The 22,116-nt window shown below is 43.0% G+C and overlaps 1 protein-coding gene and 2 non-coding genes across 4 annotated transcripts; all 3 read left to right on the top strand.

Moving 5' to 3' along the window:
• The first annotated feature begins 3,143 nt into the window (after nucleotides 1–3,143).
• Nucleotides 3,144–3,216, top strand: trnat-ugu (transfer RNA threonine (anticodon UGU)). The gene has a single exon. It is a non-coding gene; the product is annotated as a tRNA-Thr (tRNA).
• A 733-nt stretch (nucleotides 3,217–3,949) lies between these two features.
• Nucleotides 3,950–4,022, top strand: trnat-cgu (transfer RNA threonine (anticodon CGU)). Its single transcript has one exon. It is a non-coding gene; the product is annotated as a tRNA-Thr (tRNA).
• Nucleotides 4,023–15,178: 11,156 nt separating this feature from the next.
• Nucleotides 15,179–19,222, top strand: LOC133473967 (uncharacterized). Of its 2 annotated transcripts, XR_009787307.1 has the most exons (3): nucleotides 15,179–16,840; nucleotides 17,508–17,654; nucleotides 19,083–19,222. XR_009787307.1 is itself a non-coding variant. In XM_061765390.1 (2 exons), exons 1-2 carry the CDS (start codon nucleotides 15,451–15,453, stop codon nucleotides 17,546–17,548), a joined length of 1,431 nt encoding a protein of 476 aa, XP_061621374.1. In that variant the 5' UTR covers nucleotides 15,179–15,450; the 3' UTR covers nucleotides 17,549–17,701. The 2 variants fall into 2 exon arrangements, 1 of the variants encoding a protein (XP_061621374.1); XM_061765390.1 differs by lacking the exon at nucleotides 19,083–19,222 and having other exon boundaries at nucleotides 17,508–17,701.
• The last annotated feature ends 2,894 nt before the right edge of the window (nucleotides 19,223–22,116 follow it).

Here is a 22,116-nt window from a genome sequence, read left to right as displayed (position 1 = left end):
CTGACCAGCCTGGGACCAACTGGTTATGCAATAGTTAAAGTGACTAAGAATCATCGAATGCAGGTAAATTTTTGCAGCTTCAGTTGACATTTCATTCCGAATTGCACGAAAATTTGCGAGGTTTAATTTGATATTTTTACACAATTTGTCAATATGGGCTTTAAAGGAAAGCTGTGAATCTATTATTAACCCAAGATATTTGTATTGGCTGACAATTTGCATTTTTTCTCCATTAACAAGTATGTCGGGGTCAGGTGATACTCTATTTGTTTTAGTGAAATACATGCCTACAGTTTTAGAAACGTTTAGCTGTAGACAGCACTCCTGCAACCAAGTTGTGACACAGGACATTGTATTAGTGAGTTTAGCAGCAACAGTATCTTTGGAGCGACCATGAACAAAGAAAACTGTGTCGTCTGCATACATTACGCACTCTGCTTCAGAGCAAACAGTGGGCAAATCGTTGATATAAAGACTAAATAAAAGGGGGCCCAATATTGATCCCTGAGAGACTCCAGAGGTTAGCCTAAGAGACTCTGATCTGCAGTTGTTAACTGATACAGATTGTGTTCGGTCATGCAGATATGATTCAATCCAGCTCACAGCTTTGCGAGAGAAGTTAAATTTTGAGAGCTTGGTAAGAAGAACAGAGTGATTTACTGTATCAAAAGCTTTCCTGAGGTCCAAGAACACCGCCCCTACAACTCCACCCTTGTCGAGAGAAGATTTTATTTTCTCAATGAAGAGGCATGTAGCCATTTCAGTGGAATGCTTGGATCTGAAACCAAACTGCATGGCGTGGAGAGAGGGGGAGCTGCTGATTAAATAATGGACAATCTGCTCTGACACCCATTTTTCTGCAACTTTGGAAATGGCCGGAAGAATGCTTATAGGTCGGTAGTTATTCAGAGAAGTTGAGTCACCGGATTTAAAGACAGGGGTAACAATAGCAGATTTCCAGGCCTTTGGAAAGTGACCAGATGAAATTGAAAGATTAATGATTGAGGCAATAGGAGGAGCAAGAGTTGAACCTAGATCTTTGAGCATGCTCGTGTCCATTCCAAAAACATCCTTTGCCTTAGATGGTTTGAGTGAATGAATTAAATCGATAACTTTGGTCTCAGTAATATTTGTAATAGTAAAGAACTGCGTTGTAGACAATGCAGGGTATTCCTTCATTTGTTTTACTGCAAACTTAGAAGAGATTTCTGACACAGATTCAATGAAGTAGTTGTTAAAAGCATCAGCCATCACTTGAGGTTCCGTCAGGATGTTTCCATTTAATTGAATTTGCATTAGTTTTGTTTTGTTATTTTGTGTAACACCCAATAGTTTTTTAATATAATTCCAGGTTATTTTTGAATTTCCCTTCGCACAATTCAGAGCAGTAATGAAAAAGTCAGCTTTAGATTTTCTTATTTCTTTCACTACCCTATTTCTCAGTGAGATAAAGTGCTGCCTATTGTATCCTGATTTGACCGACAACTTCAAGGAATGATCGCGTTCTTTCATCTGTTTCAGAATAAATGTGTTTAACCAAGGCAGGCCATTCTTTCTAGCTTTTAGTTTAATTATCCGTGTAAATTGTATAATAATTTCTTGTATTTTTATGGCAAATTTAGAACAATCCTCATCTAAATTTTTACCAGCGAGTAATACATCCCAGTTTACTTCTTGGATGGAATCTTGGAAATTTTGTTGTTCATGTTTTGGTATCCTATTGGATTCAGTGGTGGCCAAGGGTTTGAAGCGCTTTTTATTAAATTTTCTTGAAACCATTATAAGATTGTGATCAGACAATCCTGTGAGCATATTGTATGGCTTCAAGATCCTTTCTGGCCTATTAGTAAAGGCTAGATCAATCTGAGTTCGGGTGGAGTTTGTAATTCTCGTAGGGCCATTAATAACCTGAGTCATATCCATATCATCCATAACCCTTTTCCATTTTTTCCTAACTTTGTTAACTTCCCAATTAACATTTAGGTCACCCATTATTATCACCTCTTTTGCAAGATTGAGTTGTTTCAGTAACATTTCCAGCTTTTCATAGAAAGCGGCATTTGATGAGGGAGGCCTATAAATAACTACAAGAATAAAAGACATTTTCTGTGACAAAGAAACAGTTAGTCCAAGAAATTCTAATCCATTCTCATCTGTAACATGTATTTCATTACAATTAAAAGTGTCCTTGGCATAAATCATAACACCTCCTCCCTTAGAACCCTGTCTGTCGTTTCTAAACATTTTATAACCAGGTACAGATAGTATTGCTGAGGGCGAAGATTCATGGAGCCATGTCTCAGATAGGCAGAGGAAGTAAATATTTGAGTCAGTGAGAAGGTGATTGACCTGATCACTTTTCGTTAAAATGCTTCGTATATTTAAGTGTGCACAAAGAATGCCTTTTGGTTTACGTGTTGAGTCCCATATTAATTTAGAGTTATTAACGGTTTGGAACGCCCTCCATTTCCGGTGCTTTAGTATTGCGGGGTTTGGCAGCCCCCTGTTTCTTTTATTGGCAATGTTTGCATATAGCTTTGCTGCATTTGCATCTTTGCGCAAACTCACAACTGGGGTTTAGCATTAGTTTTATTGTTGTTATGGTTGTGTTATCGTTACGTTATTTATTTTTATTTTCTGATTCTATTGTGATTTCACTTCAAGACTTATTCGGCTAATCCGGGACTTTGGGTATCGAATTTCGTGCAATATCGTGTAAATGTGTGTTAGTAAGACAATTAAATTCCTTGAAACCATGGTTTTTCTACACAAGCTGACAATGCACTTTTGCCCACTCTGTGGTTGTTAGGTCGTTAACCAAAATGGTAACTCTAACCTGGAAAGCAAGGCCTCATAGCTCAGTGGCTCGAGCACTGGTCTAAACAAGGGGTCGTGAGTTCAATTGTCACTGAGACCTCAAGTCTAGTTACATAGTTGTTATACATGACGCTAGCAAAGGTAGGAAACCAGCATCCTGTATAGTCATTTTGAGAGTGTCAAAAGCCCTGACGTACACATTTATCCCTTGCTAACATACCATTAGCACTACGGTTAACAAGCTGATCACAGACATTTTCAAGCTTTGCTCCTGCATTCATTTTGTAATATAAGGTGTTAGTTCATGGGGTAAAGTTTTAACAGAAGGCCTCATAGCTCAGGGGTGAGAGTACTGGTCTTGTAAACCAGGGGTCGTGAGTTCAATTCTCACTGAGGCCTACCACCCAGATACAGATTTAACGTTTGTGCTAACCATTCTTGAGTTGTGGTTTCTTTGTATTCTGATGGATATTTAGTGAGAATTACAATCATGTTCAGTCGAATGCAACCCTATGGGGGGCACCAGCCAGTGCAAACTATCGGGCGGTCCCAAACCTGGATAAATGCAGAGGGTTGTGTCAGGAAGGGCATCCGGCTTTTCCAAACAAATATGAGCATTCATCAAAAGAATTTTCCGTTTCTGAACCACTTATCCTCACAAGGGTCGCGAGCGCTGGACCCTATCCCAGCTATCATCGGGCAGAAGGCGGGGTACACCCTGAACTGGTTGCCAGTGAATCGCAGGGCACATATAAACAAACAACCATTGGCACCCACATTAACACCTACGGGGAATTTAGAGTCTTCAATGAACCTACCATACATGTTTTTGGGATGTGGTAGGAAACCGGAGTGCCCTGAGAAAACCCACTCAGGCACGGGGAGAAAATGCAAACTCCACACAGGTGGGGCCGGGGATTGAACCTCGGTCCTCAGAACTGAGGCAGATGCTCTAACCAGTCGTCCACCGTGCCACCCATTTTCCATCTCCTCCAATCAAATGTCCTTGGATTTTCATTTAAAAAAATGCTGTTTTACCTTGTAAGCTAAAATGGTAAAATGACCCTTCATAGCACTTGCCCCGCTTTTGTTAACACATGTACCAAAATACTAACACTATTCAGTCATGCAAGGCCTCATAGCTCAGTGGTTAGAGCACTGGTCTCGTAAACGAGCGATCGTGAGTTCAAATCTGACTGTGGCCTGTTTGCATGCTAAACAGCTGCTATGTCAACCAGGACTAATATAGACAAAGGCTATACTCTGCACGTGTCATTGGAAAAGCCACCTTCTTCTCCTCAGTCTATACTCACGATCTCTGTACAATAAATTGCCATCTTGGTCCTACTTAGTCAAGCCATATTTTAACATACACCAAAATTATCAAAACACTTAGCTAAACTGCTAACAGAAGGCCTCATAGCTCAGGGGCTACATCACTGGTCTTGTAAACCAGAGGTCCTGAGTTCAAACCTCACTGTGGCCTACCACCCAAATATAGATTCTATGGTTACGCAAACCATTCTTGACTTGGTAACCTATATACTGTGGTGTTTTTTTTGCTTAACACACTAAGGCAAGATTGCTGGCAAGAACACTGGTCTTGTAAATCAAAAGTGCAAAGAAAAGTGCAACGTTGACCTTCAAACCCAGGATGGTTCACTGGCCTCACCGAGGCACCATGAAAACCGGCCACCCGAAGGAGGCCGCAGGGGCCCAACGCCAACCCCATCGTCAGGCCCCCCACCCCCAACTGCCACCCCATCCCCGGGAGAGCGAGACACCCCACAATGCAGCCAGTCCCCGGCCCACCCCGAGGGCGAGACGGTGTCCCATTTGGTGGAAAGGAGGGCTGATAGGGGTACACTCTTACAGGTATTGTGGCACAGCGGTTGTGTTAACCAAGAAAAAAAAGCTGGCAAATTATGCAGTCATTCTAAGAATGCATCAAAAACCAGCAGATATGTGTTTTGTCTCCTCCAATCAAAGCACTGTCCCTGGATTTTCTGGACAAAATGCTTTTAGCTAAAATTTTAACATCGCCCTACATTGCCCTTTTGTTATCTCGTTAACCAAAATACTAACATGATACAACAATTAAAGCCCATCGTTTCGAGCACTGGTCTTATAAAAAGGGGTCATCAATTCAATTATCACTGCGGCCTGATGGCAAGTTGTCTGCTAAGCAGCAAAAATACAGACAAAAGCGATGTTCTGCAGTTGTCTTTGGAAGAGCCTCCTTTTTCGACCCTAAATGAACACTGGTCCAACTAAAGTTCAACAACGCGTGAACAAGAGTAAGTCTGTTCCCCAAAACAGAAAAAAGCAGCTTTAAACACACAACTATTTAAGCAGTGCCCATTTAAAAACAAAGAACGCCAATAACTTAAATATCATGGGCTCAAATCTCAGTGGTTAGAGATCTGGTCTTGTAAACCAGGGGTCGAGAGTTCACTTCTCATGGATCCCTGAAGTATAGTTTGAGTTTTTATCCATAATGCGAGCCAAGGTATGAATGCAGCTATCTGCGGTGATTTTGAGTGTGTCAAAAATGATCAGGTACGCTTTCATCCCTTGCTAACATACCATTAGCACTTCGGTTAACAAGCTAGCAACACACCTGTTCTATTTGCTATGACATTTAAATTCCTTGAAACTGATATATTTTTATAAAGATAGAATGCCTGATAATAAAAAATAAATAAATAAAGAAGGTGGTGTGAGATCTAGACAGGCGTAGCCTGGGGAGAGGAACAGAAAAGATTATGTATATTCGCAAGTATAAGTCATTTATCTTGGTTTGTTACTGAAGGTTGTAACATTTGTTTGCCTTATAAGGATTGGAACTTTGTGGCACATTCCACTCCACCCCTGTTGGATTTATCTTACCCAACATTATAAAAAAAAAATAGACACAAAAGGAATGAAGACGCTGGTTTCTTTTTCTCATGAGGAGGGCGTATGGGAGATTGTTCAGATCACAGCCTCTCAACACGCTCTAAACAATCCCCCCCCTCGCCCCTGCATTTATTTGAAATAGGAGGGATTTACAAATCATAATGTTCTAAGCAATAAGACACAACACAAAATATTTGATAATAAGAGGGTTTTTTCCCAGACATAGTATTCTAAACAATAAGACACGACACATAATATTTGATAATAAGAGGGTTTTTTCCCAGACATAGTATTCTAAGCAATAATGCAGCCCTATGTGGGGCACAAGTCAGTGCAAACTGTAGGCCAGTCCCAAGCCCGGATAAATGCAGAGGGTTGCGTCAGGAAGGGCATCCGGCTTAAAACCTTGCCAAACAAATATGAGCGTTCATCCAAAGAATTCCATACCGGATCGGTCGTGGCCCGGGTTAACAACGTCCGCCACCGGCGCCGTCAACCTGCAGGGCGCTGTTGGAAATTCAGCTACTGTGGGTCGAAGTCGAAGTCAAAGAAGAAGAAGAAGAAGAGGTGGAAAGCGGGTTCTTCGGCAGAAAGAGAAGAGGAAAACACAGAGCCTAGAACTGAATGTGGGGACTTTGAATGTTGGGACTATGACAGGAAAATCCCGGGAGTTGGTTGACATGATGATTAGGAGAAAGGTTGATATATTGTGTGTCCAGGAGACCAGGTGGAAAGGCAGTAAGGCTAGAAGTTTAGGGGCAGGGTTTAAATTATTTTACCATGGTGTAGATGGGAAGAGAAATGGAGTCGGGGTTATTTTAAAAGAAGAGTTGGCTAAGAATGTCTTGGAGGTGAAAAGAGTATCAGATCGAGTGATGAGGCTGAAATTTGAAATTGAGGGTGTTATGTGTAATGTGATTAGTGGCTATGCCCCACAGGTAGGATGTGACCTAGAGGTGAAAGAGAAATTCTGGAAGGAGCTAGATGATGTAGTTCTGAGCATCCCAGACAGAGAGAGAGTCGTAATTGGTGCAGATTGTAATGGACATGTTGGTGAAGGTAATAAGGGTGATGAAGAAGTGATGGGTAAGTACGGTATCCAGGAAAGGAACTTGGAGGGACAGGTGGTGGTAGACTTTGCAACAAGGATGCAAATGGCTGTAGTGAACACTTTTTTCCAGAAGAGGCACGAACATAGGGTGACCTACAAGAGCGGAGGTAGAAGCACACAGGTGGATTACATCTTGTGCAGACGATGTAATCTGAAGGAAGTTACCAACTGTAAGGTAGTGGTAGGGGAGAGTGTGGCTAGACAGCATAGGATGGTGGTGTGTAAGATGACTCTGGTGGTGGGGAGGAAAATTAGGAAGACAAAGGCAGAGAAGAGAACCATGTGGTGGAAGCTGAGACAGGACGAGTGTTGTGCAGCTTTTCGGGAAGAGGTGATACAGGCTCTCGGTGGACGGGAAGAGCTTCCAGAAGACTGGACCGCTGCAGCCAAGGTGATCAGAGAAGCAGGCAGGAGAGTACTTGGTGTATCTTCTGGCAGGAAAGGAGAGAAGGAGACTTGGTGGTGGAACCTCACAGTACAGGAAATCATACAAGGAAAACGGTTAGCTAAGAAGAAGTGGGACACTGAGAGGACCGAGGAGAGGCGAAAGGAATACATTGAGATGCGACACAGGGCAAAGGTAGAGGTGGCAAAGGCAAAACAAGAGGCATATGATGACATGTATGGCAGGTTGGACACTAAAGAAGGAGAAAAGGATCTATACAGGCTGGCCAGACAGAGGGATAGAGATGGGAAGGATGTGCAGCAGGTTAGGGTGATTAAGGATAGAGATGGAAATATGTTGACTGGTGCCAGCAGTGTGCTAGGTAGATGGAAAGAATACTTCGAGGAGTTGATGAATGAGGAAAATGATAGAGAAGGGAGAGTAGAAGAGGCAAGTGTGGTGGACCAGGAAGTGGCAATGATTAGTAAGGGGGAAGTTAGAAAGGCATTAAAGAGAATGAAAAATGGAAAGGCAGTTGGTCCTGATGACATTCCTGTGGAGGTATGGAAGCATCTAGGAGAGGTGGCTGTGGAGTTTTTGACCAGCTTGTTCAATAGAATTCTAGTGCGTGAGAAGATGCCTGAGGAATGGAGGAAAAGTGTACTGGTGCCCATTTTTAAGAACAAAGGTGATGTGCAGAGCTGTGGCAACTATAGAGGAATAAAGTTGATGAGCCACACAATGAAGTTATGGGAAAGAGTAGTGGAGGCTAGACTCAGGACAGAAGTGAGTATTTGCGAGCAACAGTATGGTTTCATGCCTAGAAAGAGTACCACAGATGCATTATTTGCCTTGAGGATGTTGATGGAAAAGTACAGAGAAGGTCAGAAGGAGCTACATTGTGTCTTTGTAGATCTAGAGAAAGCTTATGACAGAGTACCCAGAGAGGAACTGTGGTACTGCATGCGGAAGTCTGGAGTGGCAGAGAAGTATGTTAGAATAATACAGGACATGTACGAGGGCAGCAGAACAGCGGTGAGGTGTGCTGTCGGTGTGACAGAAGAATTTAAGGTGGACGTGGGACTGCATCAGGGATCAGCCCTGAGCCCCTTCCTTTTTGCAGTGGTGATGGATAGGCTGACAGATGAGGTTAGACTGGAATCCCCGTGGACCATGATGTTTGCAGATGACATTGTGATCTGCAGTGAAAGCAGGGAGCAGCTGGAGGAACAGTTAGAAAGATGGAGGCATGCACTGGAAAGAAGAGGAATGAAGATTAGCCGAAGTAAAACAGAATATATGTGCATGAATGAGAGGGGTGATGGGGGAAGAATGAGGCTACAGGGAGAAGAGATGGCAAAGGTAGAGGACTTTAAATACTTGGGGTCAACCGTCCAGAGCAATGGTGAGTGTGGTCAGGAAGTGAAGAAACGGGTCCAAGCAGGTTGGAACGGGTGGAGGAAGGTGTCAGGTGTGTTATGTGACAGAAGAGTCTCTGCTAGGATGAAGGGCAAAGTTTATAAAACAGTGGTGAGGCCAGCCATGATGTATGGATTAGAGACAGTGGCACTGAAGAAAAAACAGGAAGCAGAGCTGGATGTGGCGGAAATGAAGATGTTGAGGTTCGCTCTCGGAGTGACCAGGTTGGATAAAATTAGAAATGAGCTCATCAGAGGGACAGCCAAGGTTCGATGTTTTGGAGACAAAGTTAGAGAGAGCAGACTTCAATGGTTTGGACACGTCCAGAGGAGAGAGAGTGAGTATATTGGTAGAAGGATGATGAGGATGGAGCTGCCAGGCAAGAGAGCTAGAGGAAGACCAAAGAGAAGGTTGATGGATGTCGTGAGGGAAGACATGATGTTAGTTGGTGTTCGAGAGGAGGATGCAGGAGATAGGCTCTCATGGAAAAGGATGACGCGCTGTGGCGACCCCTAACGGGACAAGCCGAAAGGAAAAGAAGAAGAAAGAAGAAGATAGTATTCTAAGCAATAAGACACAACACAAAATATTGGACCAACACTTGTCCCGACCCGACCACATCCGATCACGTCCTTGGTCCAGGCGCCCTTCCATCGGATGATGCTGAGTCATCTTTTCGAAGGCGAGACATCTAAAATCGTCCATAATACTAATGCAAGCTAAGCAAATAAATGATAACTTCTAGAATATATTTAACATTTCCCTCCTGTTTATCATGTATTTGCACAAATTCTCATATCATCTTACAGTCACTTCATTTCGATTTTTAATTGTAGAATCATTTTTATGAAACAAATACATTTACACTCAGAGTAAACTTGTCATACATGAATGTTGTAGTTTAAACATTGTAATCACCTGGATCAGGAAACAAATCAGGTAAAACAACATCATCATCATCATCATCGTCATTATTATCAACTTCCAATAAAGGATAAATCTGCTCCATACGGTTCCATGTGGGTTATGGCTGTGGTGATTAATTTACTGATTAATGCCCGAATGCATGGGATACAACAACATCCGCACAATGTCAGAATGGCTGCAAAAACAGCAATTGATATCAATATTGGTGAAATTAGGGTTTTATATTTACCAAAAACGTCCATTCAGCTGTTTCACAAGGAGTGTTGATTGAGGGTCCGTAGACCATCGATGGCTCTGGTCAAGCTGCCATCTGAAGCAGTATTGTTTGTTCTCCAAACATACCGCAAACACCTCCCTCTCTTGCGAGGAGCATCCATCCATCCATCCATTTTCTGAGCCGCTTCTCCTCACTAGGGTTGCGGGCATGCTGGAGCCTATCCCAGCTGTCATCGGGCAGGAGGCGGGGTACACCCTGAACTGGTTGCCAGCCAATCGCAGGGCACATCGAAACAAACAACCATTCGCACTCACAGTCATGCCTACGGGCAATTTAGAGTCTCCAATTAATGCATGTTTTTGGGATGTGGGAGGAAACCGGAGTGCCCGGAGAAAACCCACGCAGGCACGGGGAGAACATGCAAACTCCACACAGGCGGGGACGGGGATTGAACCCCGCACCTCAGAACTGTGAGGCTGACGCTCTAACCAGTCGGCCACCGTGCCGCTGCGAGGAGCATGTCGACAGCTATGCGGTCTTTGGAACGTCGTTGAGCTGCTCGTGCACAGCTTCCAACCCAAACTGAGTCCAATTTCCTAATCTCTGTACATTGAAGTGGATATAGTTTATCCCATCAACATTTTTATTAATCGTACACCAACAGCATATGAAGTATTCAAATCCTCCTGCAACTTGGTCAGCTAATTTGTATTGATTAGGAACCCCACGAGGAACACCTATGGCGTCGATGTATGTTTTATGTTGGATAATTTTGCCTCTGCCAGGATAAATCTCTTTTTTGTCAAATATGTCCAAAACACACAAGGAATTTGTCTCCGGTAGTTGGAGCCGCTCTAGTACAACAGACAGTCAATTTACAGAACACTTTGGAGACATAAAGACATTGACAAAAAACAATTGTGCAAAAAGATGCAGTCCTCTAGCAGCAGTTTGAATGACTAATATCGCAATAGTCCGGTGCAATGACCGTTGTGCAAAGGGCGCTGAGACTTCAAGGAGTGTATGCGGTTTAAAGTGACGAGTAGTGCAATAATCTGGGACAATGGTTGTGCAAATGTTGCAGATGCTCCTCAATCAGTGGGCAAATGGAATAATACAATGTTGTGATAATTATGCCGGAACTATCCGCAACAAAGGCCTGGGACCCATGCAAACAACACAATCTTTTCTCGTTACATTTGCTGCTTGTTCCATCAGTAGTAACCAATTGTTATTTTGTCCTGAAACTCCTGTGACAACAAGGAACCAATCATCAGTAGTTATATTGTTAACCATTAAAATTTGTCCACCTTTCTTTGAAGTTTTCAATGGCATTTTTGGTTTAACACGGTTCCTATAACACAATACTACTTGGAAGTGGGGATCTTTTCCACCAGAATAGGCCCACAAGCTCACTATCAAACACATTGGGTGACTTGATTTTAATTTCAATATTAAACTATGGGCCGTTTTGCTTAGGTTAAACTTCTTTCTATGTTCTTTTGCTGTTCTTTTTGACCAACTGGACCAATCATAACCTGTTTCACCAATGAGGTGTTCCCATCCAAAGCCTATAGTTGCATACCAGTCATATCCAAATCCCCAATTCTGCCCATTCTCTTGAGCATCATTGGTGAGAGCCGCATATGGAATTATGATTAAAGCAGCTTGATTTTGGGGGGCACAAAATATTAAACCGTTTTGCCGCGTTTGGAGGCCATGCCAACAGTTCTGGTCATCAACTGTACTCCTTTTGATACGAGTTAATGATTAAAAAAAAATTATTATTGGGTTCGTCATATTGGTCCAGTTGGTAGGTGATTTTCTATCTAAAAAATTGGTTGTATCATTTAGGGTGGGACGTCCCATGTACCACATAAACAAAACCAACACCATAGTAGCCAAAGTTGCTACGTAACAACCTATCAAATCTCATAACCAACGTGGGTGTGCCTTTCTGCTGAGTTCTCACTAAAAGGGTTGGTGTCTTTTTTCTTCACTGACCAGCAAGCGTTTTCAGAATCTATACATCTGCTCCCGCTCCGTTATCAGACTTTTGCTCACCTTCCCTATTTGAGTACTCAGCTGAAATGACTCTTTTACAGTGTGTTAAATGAACCCACGTGTTTCTTTCTGCTATTTTTTTTTAGGGCTGTAAAGGTTGTGCATCGCTCAACAGTCAAATGTGGTTGTGACAGCAACATGGCAATGCAAGATAAATGTCTTGCAGGTGATAAAAACGCCATATTGTTTTGCAATAGGAGAGCAGACACTGTATGTGAACTGCTCTCTACTGCCGTCCAGGCTGCCACAACTGCTCTGACATAATGTGGTAATGCACACGTTACGTTGTCCAATTTAGTTGAAAAATAAGCTATTGGTCTTAGCTTATCACCGTATTGTTGTGTAAGTACGGAGGTCATGCAATAGCTTTTACAATCTACCATTTGAATGAATGTTTTATCATTAAATTTGGAAGGCCTAGCGCAGCACTCGACACCAAATGTTGTTTAATGTCACAGAAGGCCTTTTCTGCCTCTATACTCCATTAAACAGGTGATGTAATTTTAAGGGGTTTTTCATACATTAATTTTGACAATGGTGCAACAGTTTCTGCATAGTTTGGAATCCATGCTCTACAATCATTTGTCAGACCTAAAAATTATTATTATATGTTTCTTCGTCTGTGGTTTAGGATTTTTTAAGACTATAGCTTTCCTGTCTTCTAATATAGTCTGTCCTCCTACACTTAAATTATGGCCTAGATATTTGACTTGCTTTTTACACCATTGCAATTTATTTTTGTTAACTTTATGTCCCTCTTCTGCTAGATGATGCAGTAAGGCCAATGAATCTTTGATGCATGTCTCTCCATCTGGAGATGCCAGCAGCACATCGTCTACATATAGTAAAATTTGGCTCCCTCCTGCGGGAGTGAATTTAGACATGCTTGTTCTCATTACTTGTGAATAAATGGTTGGACTTTCACAGTAACCTTGTGGTAATCTAGTAAATGTATATTTTTTTTCCTCAAATGTGAATGCAAACCAAAATTGACTGTTCTTTTCTACTGGTACAGAAAAGAAAGCATTACTTATATCCACCACTGTAAACAGTAGTGTCTGGTTTCAATGAATTTAACAATGTGTGTGGATCTGGTACGCATGCTGCTCTCTGTATTACTGCAGAATTTACTGCCTGTAAATCTTGTACCATTCGCCAACCGACTGAAGGTGGGGCCTTTTTTACGGGAAAAATGGGTGTGTTACATGGTGATTCTGGACACTCCACTATAACTCCTGCCTTAATTAGTGCTTCAATTACCGGTTTGATTCCTTCATGTGCATCTGGTTTTAATGGATATTGACGAATCCCTGGTCTATATTCTGTTTTGGGTCTAATTTGTACTGGTAAAGCCCCTTTGATAAGGCCTACATCAAATGGTCCCGTGGACCATAATTTTTTATTTTTTTTGCAACTTTTTTCAATATTTCTTCATCAATTTCAGTGAGAATCATTTGGTCAAATCAAACAGGATGCATGTGTTTCCCTTCATCACCCTGTATTGTCCAAACCATCGCCTTCCTAATTAGACCAGTTGATGCACTACTTTTGGATCCGTTTTACTGTTATTTATTCCCATTTTTGTGAATTTGGAAGTCAGTTTATTTGCACCTAGAGTGGCCTTAATACTGACTTTATTCAAAAATGACAGTGTGACAATGAATGTCTGAGTTTTGGTAATCCTCAAGCTTCTACCCCAAACGGGGCGGAGGATTCTTGCCTCTGCTTCCAAACCCAGTTGTCACTTACAATCCAGTCTTATACATTCATACTTTTACAAATTCACACGATATTAGTAACGTTTTTATAAACACACGAAAACACAGAAACACGGAAACACAGAAACACGGAATTTAAGTACGTACAGGACTCCGCCGTCCTCGCGGAATTTGTCGGACTCCGCCGTCCCTCTTACCACTTGCCAGTGACTCGTATTACACAAGGTTTATTCTGCCGCAGACTTCTTCGTCGCGCAATTCACTCACTCTTTAATCCTTTTTCCTAAAAAAAATGTTTTTAAATTTAATTCACCAGTCGTCTTCAATCCTGTGGATTGTCGTCCACCTTCAGATCCCAGTTGAGGAGAACGAAGACCAGTCCCGTAAAGGGTCTTACTTGCCTTGGCCACGGTCTCTTAACTGGAAGTCGGCTCCACAACTGGAATCCTCGGGTGTGTTGACATCCGGCTCGAAGGACCAATTTAATGTTGGATTTATCTTACCCAACATTATAAAAAATAGACACAAAAGGAATGAAGACACTCGTTTCTTTTTCTCATGAGGAGGGCGTATGGGAGATTGTTCAGATCACAGTCTCTCAACACGCTCTAAACAATCTCTCCTGTCGCTCCTGCATTTATTTGAAAATAGGGAGGTTTCTAAGTTTACAAGACATAACGTACTAAGCTACAAGACACAACACACTAAGGATAGGGTTTCAAGGTGAAAACATGGGACCAACACCTGCCACATCCCGGCCACGTCCTTCTCTCTGATGATTCCTGCTGAGTCATCTTGAAGGCGAGACATCTCCCTTTCTCAAAATGGTCCATAATACTAATGCAAGCGAAGCAAATAAATGATAACTTCTACAATATATTTAACATTGACCAATACTGGCCACTCATGCCAGTAGCATATGCTCCAATTGCACACTGATTGAAGAGAATCTGCAACATTTGCACAATAAACATTGTCCCAGATTATCGTACTACTCGCTAAGTCTTGGCGCCCTTTGCACAATGGTCATTGCACCGGACAATTGCAATATTAGTCTTTCGAACTGCTCTAAATGCTAGCGGACTCTGCATCTTTTTGCACAATTGTCAAAAAAAAAAGAACCGGCATTACCAGATAACTAGCAACCCTTAATTGCTCAGTGATTGTTTTTTGTTAACGTCTTCATGTCTCAAAAGTGTTCTCTGTCAATTGACTGTCTGTTGTCGTACGAGAGCGGCTCCAACTACCAGAGACAAATTCCTTGTATGGTTTGTGGACATACATGGCAAATAAAGATGATTCTGTTTCTGAAGAGTTGGTGACCAGGATGTGGAGGGTCCAAGAGGATTTTGCATGCTCTTGTCTGAGTTTTGGCAGCGTGCAAGTTCTCAAATTCTCTAGTGTGTTAACTTTTCAAAATCTATGATCTGATCACACATTTGTAGTGTTAAGAATGAGTTTGCATCATCCACACAAAAAAATCCAAAATAGACCAGCCAACAATTGGAGAATAAAAAATGACGCGATCCGCTCGATATTTTTAAGCGAAATTTTATATTTTTTAAATAAAAAATGTTGCTTTTTTTCAGGTAACCATGTGGCTTAATGCCATACTACCCTGAGAAGGCTCGTTGTGTGGTAGAGTGGCTGCAGGCGTGGAGGTTTGGCACAGCTGCACTCGTTAGTGGAGCATGAGCAGTACAGGCAGCAGGAGCTCTGTGCTCCTCTGGCTACCTGTTACTTGTGTTTTTTGATTGTTTTTTTTGGTTTTTGGTTTTTGCTTTTTGCTTTTTGTTTTGGGTTTTGTTTTTTTGTTTGTGACCTTTTTCCTCCTCCCAGCTTCCCGCTGTGGAGGAGTGTTTTGTCTTAATTGTTTTTCACCCTTTCAGGTCAAATGGACGGATTGGTTGTTGGTCAGGACAGGCTTAAGGACACGAAGCAGGTGAACAAGATGGATTTGGGGCGAGGAGAAGGTTTGACGGGTTGCAGTGGTGTGGTGAATAAAAATGTCTTGACAAGAAGGTATGAGAAAGAGTTAACTTTAATTCTTGAAATTGACAATGGTGATGCCATTACTCCATTAATATTAATTAGGGGAACGGCTGAAGTATGTGGGAGCATTACAGCATGCAGGGTTATTGCAAAGGATAAATATGAAGTGACTGTTAATTCTGTCAATGCAAAGGAGAAACTGCTTGATGGATTTTGCATTGGGAGTGCCAGAATTCATGGCAGGGAAGTTACTTCTGATGAGCTGGTTGTTTCTTTTATGGGGCTGCCAGCTTATATAGAGGATAATGATATCCTGGAGAAACTACAGGCTTGGGGAGTTTCAGCGGTCTCTGAGGTGAGGAGGAGAATGTGGCCGGGAACGGACATCGCGGACGGCACAAGGTTTGTGAAGGTAAAATTCACCACCACTGTACAGTCTCTGCCTTACTCGGCTAGGTTTGTCACAGCGGCAGGTCCGGAGTACTTTCGTGTTATTCACGATCGACAGGTTAAAGTTTGTCGAGGGTGTCTCTCTCCCAGCCATGTGTACAGGGACTGTCCCGAGTTTCTGTGTAGGAAGTGTGGAGTCCAGGGGCATTATGCCCGCGAGTGTCAGGTGCCCAATTCGCAAAGGTGTGCTACATGCAGGCAATATTTTCCCCTTTGTGTTTGTGAAAAGGGGAAATTAGATGGGGGGATGCCTTGTACCCGGGGTGCTGATGCCAAGTCTTCCATCCTCCCTGTTTCGTCTGGATCGGTGGCTGCTGGTCTGGGGGAATCAACTTTGACACGTTTGCTGGTGGAGGCGCCTGTGACGGTGGGGGCTGGAGGTATTGTTCCTCGCCCTACTCCTAAACGGGGGGGAGGGGAGGAAATCCCTATCCCTGATGCCTGGGTGGCAGAGGCTGAACCTGAGATGGGGGTGAGTGCTGGGCCGTCTCCACTCTCTGCCCCTGAACAGGAGGAGGCGACTGTTGAATTTAGGCGTACTCCTAGGCCGACGATTAAAAGTCCTAAGCGGAGGAAAGACCAAATACAGTCTGTGTCTTCTATTCAGAAGGGAGGCACCTCACAGAACAGTGAGGGGAGGAATCAGACTGGGCTCTCAGGAGGGGATGTTTCGATTGAGCGGCTGGCGCGTTTTCCCGTGTCACAGCTATTCCCCCCTCGTATCACCCGTTCGTCTGCCACCCTAGAACCAGTCCTGGACTCAGATGAAGGCATGGAGATTGATGTGATGGAGCGGAAGAAACGGCAATCTGAAGGCACTGGGAAGGGCGGGCTTAAAAAAAGTAAGTAGACTCGACGCGTCCATCTTTTTGTTTTTTGCTTATGATGAATTTTCTCCTGGTGTCAGCAAATGCCTGTGGTCTTCGTAGTGACCATAAAATTCACAACATTATGTGCCACACCAAGTGGGATATTTTGTGCTCCCAAGAAACTTGGTGGGAGGGGGAGCACATTAAGAAAATAGAAAATATGAAGCTTGGTTTGCTTCACGTGGCATTAGGCACATCAAGATCTTGTGGGGTTGCCATTTTGACGAAATGCGGCCCCTTGGGTTATCCCACCCTAGTGCATGCTGACAATCAGGGGAGATTCATTGTGGTCGAATATGATGGACCGTTGAAGTTCCGATTGATTAACATTTACGCTCCCAATGTGGAGTTAGATAGGAGGGACTTATTCCTGCATGTATTCTCCTTTGTGACTGATAGAACCTTGTTGATTGGTGATTTCAATACATATCTCAGCAAACTGGATGTCAGTGTAAATAACGTTTTTAGGACTGATGTTAGCAGGAATTGTCTTTTAGATCTGATGACCGGTAATAATATGGTAGAAATCTGGAGGACTTTAAATCTAAGTCGGCCAGTTTTCTCCAGGGCGCAGGTTGTCCAAAATGAACTGAAGCAATCACGCATCGATCTCTGTTTAACATCAGCCTCTCTTGTGCAGAATCTGGACAGGCCACTGTACACATGGTCGAGTCAGAGTGACCACGCGTTGCTCTCCGTTGAACTGGTACTTGGGGGAAGTCGGAGGACCGGCGGGCTTTGGGTGCTAAACAACTCCCTTCTGAAGGATGATTGCTACGTTTCCAGGGTGAGCGGGCTCCTTGGCTTGGCTAAGATGGAGCTTGAATGTCTTGACAATGTTATAGACTGGTGGGAGAGTTTTAAAACGAGGGTTAAAAAGATAACTATAAGCTACTGTAAAAAGAAAAACTGGTTAGAGAAATTGGAGGAGAGGGCCGTAAGAAATCGGTTACTGGAGATTACGACAGCTGCCGCGCACCGGCAAGGACCAGTAAACCCTGAGCTGTTCTTGCTGATGAATAAATTGGAGTCAATGGAAATTAGAAAATGTAGAGGTACGGTCCTTAGGGCGAGGGCGCAATACGCAGTGGAAGGGGAACGCTCCACTGCTTTTTTCTTTGGACTCGAGAAAGCAAAGCAGAGTAAAGCCTATTTTAATTCTTTAGTGTCGGAAAGTTCAAATAAGGTGCTAACAGATGTAGGGGACATTTTGGAGGAAGTGGAGCGTTTTTACGGAGATTTATTTGCATCACAACGCACCTCACGTAATAATGCTCTGGAGGCAGCGGGTGCTTTAAATAAGGCTTTGACCCAAGAGGATATGAAATTGTGTGATGCTCCCATCTCTGAGGCAGAAGTTTTTAGCGCTATATTGTCTTTAAATAAAAACAAAAGCCCGGGGAGGGATGGAATAACTGCTGAATTTTACACAGCGTTTGTAAGCCAACTCACGGCCATATTGCACAGGGTTTTTACAAGTATGCAGACATTCGATCGGGTTGCCCCGACTTTCAGCGAAGGGATTGTCTCACTGATTTTTAAACAGGGGGACCGTACAAATCTTGGGAATTACAGGCCCATTAGTTTGTTGAACAGTGACTACAAGGTCCTCGCGAAGGTTTTAGCGAATAGGCTTAAAGTGGTGATAGGCAACATTATTTCAGAAACACAAACATATGGTATACCACGCAGGGAAATTGCTGACACAATTTTGACTCTAAAATATTTGATCAAACGGATGAATGACACGCGTGGGATCCATGTATGCATTGATTTTGAGAAAGCATTTGACAGAGTTGAGCATGATTTCTTATGGTTGGTTTTAAAGAAGTTTGGTTTTGGTCAAATCTTCATAGAATGGATTCAGAGGTTATATTTGAGTGCTTTTAGTAGAATCAAAGTTAATGGGTTGCTGACGGGCCCTGTGAGGCTGGGGAGGTCGGTGAGACAGGGATGCCCTTTGTCCTCACTGCTTTACAGCCTTGTGGCGGAACCGCTGGCTGCCCTGCTCAAGCAGAATAATGGAATTAGGGGTATTCTGACACCAGCAAACAATGAAGTTAGAATTATTCAATATGCAGATGACACAAATTTGTTAGTCAGGGATGTAGAGAGTCTTAAAATGGCTCTCCATGAACTGAATGTTTACTGCCAGGCCTCTGGCGCAAAGATAAATACAAATAAGACGACTATGGCTGTGTTTGGTGCGTTGCAGGCTACTCCTAGCACCTGGGGTTTTCGTGAGGCCGAGAACAGCTACAAGGTTCTGGGAGTCTTGTTAGGTAAGCTTGCGGAGGTATGTAATAGGAAAACATGGGAGAACATTTTGAATAAAATAGAAAGTCAACTTAACGTATTGAGGTTGAGAAATCTAACTCTGAAAGGTAAAGTCCTAGTAATAAACGCTTTGTGTATTTCAAAGTTGGTACATGCCCTGACTGTTACTGATTTGCCTGGTGACATTTTGAGTAAGCTAAAGGCAATTTTCAGTCGTTTCATGTGGAAGAGAGAAAAAGGTCTGGTGAGTCATGCTACGCTGATAGGGGATCATGGAGCGGGTGGTTTGGGGTTGATCGACATAGACACGAAGAAGAAATCTTTAAGGCTCAAAATCATCAAGAAATGTTTGGACTTGTCCTTCACAGCCCCGTGGAAGGACTTTGTTATACCCACCCTGCGAGGGTTGGGGAATTATGGTGACTTTAACCTATGTCAAATGTTGCCGAGGTCATTGTTCCCCGCCCAAGATCCTTTTGAGAGGGAGGTTCTGGAGGCGTGGTGGTCGCTCAGGCCATGGGTGAGAGCAGAGCCAAAGTCGCTGCAAAAATGTTCAGCGATACCTTTGAGAGGGCAGGAATAAGTACTATTGGGGATTTATTAGATGGGAGCGGGAACTATGACATTGTCGGGGTTCGGACTCTGTTCCGGTCGCGGGGAGTCCTCTTCCGCAGAGCGGGTGTTTTGCGCTTGGCTGGAAGAATCAGGGAATCCATACTACGGAATTGGGGGTCTTTTCTGGAGGGTTCATCCTCTGGAGGGGACCCGGGGGCGGATCGGGATGTAGGTTTTGTGCTGGTTGACGGGACAAGGTTTTTTGGTTTGTCGGAGTGTAGCACAAAACGACTTTACAGGGTTTTGATAGCCGGAGTGTTCCGGAGACCTGCAGCGGAATGCATATGGACACGGACATTCCCTGCACTGACCATTACATCCATCTGGGCCAACATGTTCAATTGGTATACCGCACCAAAGGTCAGTAATACTGACTTCAAATTACGACACAGAATCATATTCCCTTGCACAACACTCAATGCAATTTCTCCTAGCGTTTATGGCAGAGACTGTATGGTGTGTAAAGAGGCACCCGAGGACTACGAACATCTTGTCCTCGGGTGCAGAGCCGTCCGTGAGTTCCGTTCTAGGTTGGAGGATCTCCTCGCAAGGAGGCTGGGCCTGAGGCTTCCCCCCCCGGTGGCACGTGAGGCTGGTGATCGTAATGTCGGGTTTTTCCTTTTTGGTTTCGTCTCATCATCTTTCTCGTCATCAGTATCATTGCAGGCCATCAATAGACCAGCCATCCGGTTACTTCTGGCCATTGCTCGTGACACGGTCATCGTCACGAGGAATATCTACTTGCATGACAAGGGCACCGGCGATCATTGGGCGATCTTCAAGGCTCAAGTTGAATCCCACTTTACTCTCCTACATGCCTGCTCTGCCAGCCGTTTTGTGGACTGTATCGCAAAAAACAATGGCCTTGTGAGAGTTTCACAGACTGGTCACCTCACGTGTTTGATTACATGTACATATTGTAAATAATGAATTTTTTGATAATAAAAAAAAAAAAAAAAAAAAAAGAACGCCCGATCTCTTCCGATCTCGGAAGCTAAGCAGGGGTGGGCCTGGTTAGTACTTGGATGGGAGACCGCCTGGGAATACCAGGTGCTGTAAGCTTTTTCACTTTAGATTCTCGTGGAATCGTTTTCTTATCGGTGGTTGACCTAAATTATAATGCAGTCATTCTCTGTCTTATGACTTACCATCTCTTTATTAGGAGACAGAATCTTCACGTACCTTTTTTTAACATCCCGTATCTCCTTTTCCGACAGTAAAAAAAATAAAAAATCTATACACACATATATCTACATATATATATCGATATAGATATATATATATATATATGTATATATATATATATATATATATTATTATCACGTGATACGTCACGATTTTATCACATCAGTGCTTTTAATTCGCTCGAGGCTAAGGATACGAAGGTATGGATCTTTAAATGATACGTAATTATTGCACATTATTGTGTGGACCTCAAAGCCACGGTTTATGAACCCGAACCACTTCCGAGGAATACATTACAGTCGAGTGAATGGCAGTATTAGAAGGAGTAGATTAGATAAATTCAGAATCAGCAGAATAAAAATCAGAATCTATATTTGCCGAGTATGTCAGAAACATACAAGGAATTTGTCTCCGGTACTTGGAGCCCCTCTCGTGCGATAACGGATAGCCATTTGACAGAAAATACTTTGGAGACATAATCACATGAGACCAAAGTACAGAGAATCACTGAGCAATGAAAGGTTAGCGGTAATGTGGTCATGTCAATGCAAATTTTGTGTTATTTTTTATTTTTTGACAATTGTGCAAATGATGCAGAGTCCTCTAGCAATTTAGAGCAATTTGAAATGACTGATCGAGCAATAATCTGGTACAGTGACAATTTTGCAAAACGTGAAGAGACTTCGAGAAATTTAAGCAGTATAAAGCGAATCGTAGTGCGATAATCTGGAACAGTGTCCATTGTGCAAATGGTGCAGATACTTCTCAACCACATGAGTGGCCAGTATTGGTCAACAACAGATATGCAAATTGTGCAGAGTGGCGAGACTACTACAGTGAATGCACGAATAATGTATAATTGGCCCGACAGAGATGGGACAACAATCTCAAGACAAATTGGCAGCATGTTACAATGCAATTGTAAGTGAACTGTTTAAGAAGTTAACGGTAAGCGGGACGAAAGTGTTGGAATGTCTGCTAGTTTTTGTTTGCATTGTTCGATAGCACTTGCCTGGGGGAAGGAGCTGGAAGAAGACAATTATATATGACTCGTGCACTCATTGTAGTAGTCTCGCCACGCTGCACTATTTGCATATCTGTTGTTGACCAATACTGGCCACTCATGCTAGTAGCATCTGCTCCAATTGCACACTGAAGAGAATCTACATTTG

The sequence above is a fragment of the Phyllopteryx taeniolatus genome, unplaced genomic scaffold (genome assembly GCF_024500385.1).
Source record: "Phyllopteryx taeniolatus isolate TA_2022b unplaced genomic scaffold, UOR_Ptae_1.2 contig_77, whole genome shotgun sequence".
Classification (NCBI taxonomy): Eukaryota; Metazoa; Chordata; class Actinopteri; order Syngnathiformes; family Syngnathidae; genus Phyllopteryx; species Phyllopteryx taeniolatus.
Note: the sequence above shows the minus strand (reverse complement) of the source record. Positions and strands in the feature narration are given on the sequence as shown.